The following is a 7303-nucleotide window of genomic DNA, read 5'->3' on the forward strand; positions in this document are numbered from 1 at the left end:
AAAAAAAAAAAAAAAAAAAAAAAAGAAAGAAAGAAAAGAAAAGAAAAAGTAACAAAAGTTGTTCAGAAATGTGTAAACCAAGGGACTTCAATTCTCTCCAGCCCCCAGGATTGGTGTGGGAATAAGACAGAGCCATCTGCTCCTTCTTCCTGACTCTCAATCCTAGCACAAAATACCCCCTCCAAAGACCAGGGCTGTGGCTCACACCTATAATCCTAGCACTCTGGGAGGCCAAGGAGGGAGTATCCCTTGAGGTCAGAGCAGCCTGAGCAAGCGTGAGACCCTGTCTCTTTGAAAATGAAAAACTGAAGGCACGCCTGTGGCTCAGTGAGTAGGGCACTGGCCCCATATACCAAGGGTGGCGGGTTCAAACCCAGCCCCAGCCAAACTGCAACAAAAAGTAGCCAGAGGTTGTGGTGGGCGCCTGTAGTCCCAGCTACTCGGCAGGCTGAGGCAAGAGAATCACTTAAGCCCAAGAGCTGGAGGTTGCTGTGAGCTGTGATGCCACAGCATTCCACTGAAGGCAAGAAAATGAGACTCTGTCTCTGTCTCTTAAAAAAAAGAAAAAAGAAAAACTGAGGCAAGAGGATTGCTTCAGCCCAAGAGTTTGAGATTGCTGTATGCTATGAAGCCAGGCACTCTACCAAGGGCAACAAACAAAACAAAGAAAAAACATCTGCTCCAAGAAGCCTTTCCTGATTCAGGCCCAGCTTAGATGCACTCAAACCTGCCTGTCTTGGTTGTAAGGAATAAAGATTGACATCAGCTCAGCCCCTTACCAAGGTCAAGCGGTAGACATGGCTATCAGCCTCCTTTTTGGGGTGTGAAAACTGAGGTTCAGACAGTTGTTGGGTCTTGCCAAAGGCTCCCCAGACTTCTGTCTCCAAAGCTCAAGCTCTTTCCAGGACTGCCCTTCCTGAGAGAGAAGGACGACTCACAGCTGAAGTATTTCAGGGGTTAGACTGAGTCCCCTCTTTCCTTTCCCCTCTGTTCTCCCCTTCCTCCCTCCTAGGCAGACTGATAGCTTAGGTTAAGAAACACTGGCAGCATCACAGCATGATTAGTTGTTTATTTCATTAAATCATTAATGAAGCTACATTGTTTCCCAAATGGAGAATCTAATTTGTGGGAGAAACAGCTACAGAGGTGAAAGCTGGGCCTGACTCCTGCATTTGGGGTAGGGGGCGGGAGTAAGCCCTCCCTGCAGCCAGTGGAGGCCTTATTCCCATTCCCTCCTCCCACCCATTCAGCTCCTGAGCCCAGAGGCAGAGCCTCCTCCCTTGGAAATAAAACGTTTGGCATCCCAGACCTGCAGAGGGAACCAAAATCTGTTCCCAGTGGTATTGAAAATGTATTAAACTTTGGGGGTTACTCCAGCTGATTTATCTTCATAATTATGTTTGCTTTCAGCAGATATTGGAATTCATTTGCATTCCCTGAGTGCACATGGCAGGAGAAGGAGGTTAGAAGAGAGGGGCCACAGCTACAAACACACTATGCTTTGGTGGCTGCAGGCTTGAGCCTGCTTAGTAGCAACAAGAAGTCCAAAGTGGAAAAGAGAAGCCACTCAGCCAAAAATCCTAAGTCCATTTTTGCAGCAGGTCTCTGTGAGGGAAGGGTCAGTCCTCTGAGACAGATGGAGATCTACTTGGAGGGGGGTGGTGGAGGTGTCCAGGAGCCCCAGCCCTGTCCTCTCCTGTACCTTCAGCCCAGGACTAGGGTCCTTGAAGAGAATCTGAGCCAGCACCTAACCAGGTCTTAGTTTGAGGGAGTGGTTATCCAAGAACACTTGGATAATTTCAAGTGTCCTTGAAGTTATCCTAGAGTCCTTGGGATTGGCTGAGACCAAGACAGGAGTTGGGAGTGGGGGCAGGGGACAGGGGTATCTGATGAACCAGGGAATAGGAAGGATTTCATTTTCTCTCAAGATAGAGGCCTGGCATGGGCAAAGAAGAAACTATTTTAAATGGCACATCTCAGAGTCAAATCACCCAGCCCCTGACACCTCATACCATCTATCCAAGAAACAAATGAGATCACGTCACTCTCTGCTTGAAGTCCTTAGTGACTCCTCACATTTTCAGAGTGAAGTCTGGGCTCTTCTGTGGTTCCTGCACCTCAGTGTACCTTCCCAGCCTTTTCTGCTCTCCTTGCCGGAGGAGCCCCAACAGCACCATGCTCATTCTTATCCCCCCGTGTTTACACATGCTGTACCCTCTGCCTAGAGTGTCTTTCCTAGCCTTTCCCGGCCTGGCAAACTTCTCTTCAAGTCTCAGGAGCTGATTCAGAGGCCTGGCTGCCCAGGCTATAAGGAGCTCTCACAACACTCCACACATGCACAAATGATCCCTCAGCCAAGGCACCTTTACACCTGGGGTACCTTTCTTCTCTACTGGGCAAGCCTCCAAAAACTCAGACACTGGTCCTTGCTGTTTCCCAAGCTAGTGGGTGGTACACAGTTAGTGCTCAGACATATTTGGTGAATGAATGAGCAAGAGATCGGTTTGGAGATTAGGGTGGGACCCCAGTGGTCAAGAGGGTAAGGTCTCTTTTGCAGGGAGAATTAGCTGGGGTTGGGGGAGGAGAGAGCCAGTGATGGTTCCTGGGGGAGAATGTCACTGAAAAGAGGCCAGTGGGACCAGAGCCAGGGAGGGAATACAGGACAATCTGAAACCAGACTCCCGAGAAAACAGACCAGCACTGTCCTTCCTGACAACAAGCCCTCTGGCCGTCTCCTCTACCAGCTTTCCCTCTCTAAGGGATGGGGCAAGGTTGACACTAAACTCACAGCTGATATTCCCTGAAAATCATCACAGACCTCAGAATCATACTGCTAACCCCTTGGGAAACTTCCCCCTGTCCCGGGTCAATGTCTATAATGTGGAGGTTTTTAATACCTTCCCCTACCCCCCTCAATCCCCCCAAAAGGGCAGCAAGTTCTAGGCCAGGCAGCCAGGAGATGGTGAGCAGGACCCCTGACATACTAGCAGGGCCCCCTGGCTGAGTAATCCTCAGAAATCACACAGCAGTCCACTCTAGAACCCCTAAATGGCCTGAGGATCATCCTACTTATTAACTGAGATGAATAGTTGCAAGATATCTCAATCTCGGCTCGGCGCCTATAGCTCAACTGGCTAAGGCGCCAGCCACGTACACCTAGGGTGGCGGGTTCGAATCCCCAGCCCGGACCCGCCAAACAACAATGATGGCTGCAACCAAAAAATAGCCGGGTGTTGTGGCGGGCGCCTGTCGTCCCAGCTACTTGGGAGGCTGAGGCAGGAGACTCGCTTGAGCCCAGGAGTTGGAGGTTGCTGTGAGCTGTAATGCCACGGCACTCTGCCCAGGGGGACAGCTTGAGGCTCTGTCTCAAAAAAAAAAAAAAAAAAGATATCTCAATCTCCCACCTCTGGGACACTTCTGATCCAACTCATGGCTTTTTCCTGTGCTCGACCTGTGGGCATAGACAGGAATGTTCCCTCTCAAGTTCCCTCTGCTGCTAGAAATTGGTAGATTGGTTTTTTAAAAAGCAATAAAACTAAAGCTGCAGCCGTTTTCCAAGGACATGGGTTTTATTGGGGACTACTGGAGAAGGGGAAGAGCTAGGGCTGGTGGGTTGAAGGGGAACAGGCTTCTTGCTTTTTAATTTAGTGCATGTTGCATGGAGGTTAGGATGTGTGAGAACAGCTGTAGAAGTGGGAAGGAAGAGAGAAGATTAAAGAGTGGACACTTTCCTTAGGGATAGAAGCCAGCACCAGGATATGGGGACTATGAGTGAGGAGGGAAGGTACCTTTCATATAGGACACTCAACCAAGGTCACTGTTTGATGCCAGCTTCCTTAACCCACTCCTGCCCATCCCAGTTCATGCCCCAGATTCAGGCCCTGTTAGTTCTATTGGAGAGATAAGGAGGATGAAGAGGATGAGGAAGTGAGGGATGGTAACACCCTTCAGCCCTCCGGTGCCCCTGCCCAGGAGAATGGCTTGCGCTGACCTCCCAGCCAGGATCAAGTGGTCAGGAAGCCTGGGTGCAGGTGGGAGCACAACTGTGCCCTCACCACCCCTTCTCACACTCTACCCCACCCTGGCCCCTCACATGAGGTTGCAACTCTTGGCTCGATCCTTGTGTATCTCGTCCTCAGTCCCCCGGTCTGGCCGTCCTGACAGCTGAGTAGATCGCTGCAGTCCCCGGCGTGAGTCAGTGCGGCGAAGCTGCCTATGGCCTCGGCCAAGGGAGGCCACTGTGGCCACATGGAAGACATCCCTGACACTGCGCTCAGAGGACCGAGAGGAGCACTCAACGTAGGATACAGCCCCCACCTGCTTGGCCAGCACAGTCCCCTGGAATAGAAGTGCATGGGACAAAGTTATGGGGCTTAGCCTGCAGTTCAGCAAGGAGCATGAAGGCTGTGGGCTGGGGTTGAAGTCAAGGGATCAGGTTAGAGGGCAGAGCAAGGGATGGGGGGGCAGTGGGGGGATGCTTTCAAATCAGAGCCTGGCAGGGGTAGAGGTGAGAAGACTGGGTTGGGTTAGGTCAGAGGTCAGAGGTCAAGGGTCCCACCTGCTCATGTGTTACAGGGATAAGCCTCTGCTTGGACAGCTCCCTCAGTGTGGCCAGGTCAGTCCTCATGTCCAGTTTACAGCCAACCAGCACAACCTTGGCATTGGGGCAAAACTCCTGAGTCTCCCCTTGCCACTATTTGAGGAAAGAAAATACAGTTGAAAGGAGAGAGGGAGACACAGGGTGAACCCTTGTTCTGCACTAGGAGCATACCCTTCTTTCCTCACACCACTCAGAAACCATGTGTCCGTCTGTCTGCACTCCCCCGTGTGAGGCAGGAGGTGGGAGTGGCAGACTTGGGTGGAGAGCAGGAAGGCATGAGAGAGAAGGGGAGAAGAGGACTGAGGTAGGGCTAAAGGACTCTCCTTCGTCCTCAGTGGCCATGTGGGGTTGCCAGCCTGGAACGTTCCCATCCCCTCTCCCCTTTCCTGTACTCTCTCCTGAGAACAGATCAACCCTCCCCTCCCCTCCCCTCCCCCTGCCTGAGAACTGGAGTTGTGCTAGCAGACTTCTGTCCTTTTACCATAGGCTTTTCTCATGGAAATAGGAGCCTGGAGAGCAGGCCACAGGGTTTTCTGGAACTGGGGATCAACATTCCCATCCCCTCCATCTGGAGCTCCCATACCCAAGGAAATGGAAGAGCAGATGAGGAATCCCTTGAGTACTCCCATTTCTCCCCCAGTGCTGAATTCAGCTCTGAGGAGTGATTTTCATACGGGGAGGAGGAAGAGTAGGGATGGGGCAGGGTTAGGGAGGCCTGAGAGTTTCACACACTATCTAGCTGACAGCCAGGCCCCAGCTACTACACCCCACCCTCCTGGCTCATGGGTCAGAATGGTCCCCCTCATCTAACTTCCCCAGATTCCTACCTTCTTGAGGACACTGTCTAGTGTTTCTGGTCGGCTAATGTCAAAGCAGATGAGCACAGCATCAGAGTCAGGATAGGCCAGAGGCCGGACATTATCATAGTAAGAGGAACCTGAGGGAAGACACAGAGTGAGGGGACAGATGAGAGGACTGAATGGGTGGGAGGCCTAGAAAGGAATGGGCAGCCTTAGAAATCTTGGTCGAGGGCTGGGAACAATCACTAATACCCTTCGTGGAATCTGTGTTTCCCAAGAAGAAGAGCAGGCATGGGGGAGGTGAGAGGGTAGGAAAAAGTTATCTACTTCCCTAGGGGTTTCTCTAAAAGTAACAATTCTGAATCTTTTCTGAGTTTTGGACTCCCTTGAGAAGCTCATGAAATCTGTGGACATTCTCACAAAATTTTGCTTTGCTTTCTGGGCTTTGACAGACATCTACAGCCCCCCAGGGAACTCATGTAAAAATAAAAACCCTCCTGGTTTTGGAGGGAGGGAGAACAGGGCAGAGAAAAGTGCTCTCCCATCCTTTTAGGACTTGACATCAGATTTCTCTAGTCCAGTGTAGAAAAATGGGTCCCTTGCCCACATCCCACCCAGGAAATTCTGAATGTTTTTCCAAAACCCAGTCTTATGTACTAAAAAAAGTTTTCCAAAAATCCAAAATAAAAATCATTCCTTTTTTTTTTTCTTTTAGAGACAGAGTCTCACTTTGTCCCGCTCAGTACAATGCCGTGGCATCACAGCTTACAGCAACCTCCAGCTTTTGGCTTAGGAGATTCTCTTGCCTCAGCCTCCTGAGTAGCTGGGACTACAAGGGCCCACCACAACGCCCAGCTGTTTTTTTTGTTGCAGTTTGGCCGGGGCCAGGTTTGAACCCACATTCTTCAGTATATGGGGCCGGCACCCTCCAAACCATTCCTTTCCAATTTTCCCAGGTAGGCCGAGCCTAGCGGAGGGACTCAGTCTTTTTCCTCCAGAACATGGTTTCTGTCAGGCTCAGGGAGCTCTGCCTCAGTTTCTCTGAGTTTAAGCAGAAACTTGATTTTTCCTTCCCCAGACGGATGGATTGGGCCAACCTGGAACTTAAAGGTCTAGCCAAGGGACAGGTAAGAGTGAGCAGCCCTGGAAGTCAGGGTGACCCCAGGGGACTTGGCTACCTGAAGTGTCCCACATGTTGAGCTCAATGCGGCGCTTGTCGATCTCAAAGCTCGCAGTGTAGTTCTCAAACACCGTAGGGACATAACTCTGCAGACACGGATGGATCCAGATGAGAGCCTCTTCTCCAGTCTTCACCCCAAATGCCCTCCTCACTTCCACACCCAGTCCAGCCCAGCCCTTGGACACAAGTTGGTCTGGGATTGGGCAAAGGGGAGATTCCGAGAGCTGCTGCCCCTGAGAAATCTCTGCTAGGCTCCCAGACCCTCTCCCGGTCTCTTCAGCCCCTAGCTCTGCCTCTATCCGTTGCCCGGGATCTCCGACATTGTCCCCGCTCTCCTCCTCTGGTTCTCCCAAACCCCATCCATCTCACCCTGCTCCCTAATTCTTTCCACTCCAATCCTCTGCAGTCCTTCTAGAGCCCCCAACGCCACCCCCATCCCCGGCCCCCCGAGTCCTGGTTTCTTGTCCCTGGTTACACTGGTACCCGTTTCCATCTGTCCCCCGGGTCCCTATCATGCATCTCCAGCAGTCTTAGCGCCCCTCTCCCAAGACGCGGGTCCCTCACCCCGGGGTAGGCGTCCTTGGCGAACACCTGCAGCAGCGCCGTCTTGCCGCACTCTGCGTCTCCCACCACCACGATCTTGCAGCGACCGCTCTGCCCCTCCATAGTCCCAGCTACGCGCCGGCCCCCCACGCTACCCACCTCCCAGGCCCCGCCGCCGCC

General features: G+C 52.0%; 1 protein-coding gene across 1 annotated transcript; it reads right to left on the reverse strand.

Annotated features, from left to right (window-relative positions):
- Positions 1-4089: 4089 nt before the first annotated feature.
- RND2 (Rho family GTPase 2) lies at positions 4090-7297 on the reverse strand. Its single transcript, XM_003786308.3, has 5 exons — positions 7145-7297; positions 6579-6666; positions 5428-5537; positions 4559-4693; positions 4090-4338 (listed from the first exon to the last, which is right to left on the reverse strand). The coding sequence occupies exons 1-5, from the start codon at positions 7244-7246 to the stop codon at positions 4090-4092; spliced, it is 684 nt and encodes a 227-aa protein (XP_003786356.1). The 5' UTR covers positions 7247-7297.
- Positions 7298-7303: the final 6 nt, after the last annotated feature.

Source organism: Otolemur garnettii, unplaced genomic scaffold, assembly GCF_000181295.1.
Source record: "Otolemur garnettii isolate 467f Iridium unplaced genomic scaffold, OtoGar3 scaffold00018, whole genome shotgun sequence".
In the NCBI taxonomy this organism is placed as follows: domain Eukaryota; kingdom Metazoa; phylum Chordata; class Mammalia; order Primates; family Galagidae; genus Otolemur; species Otolemur garnettii.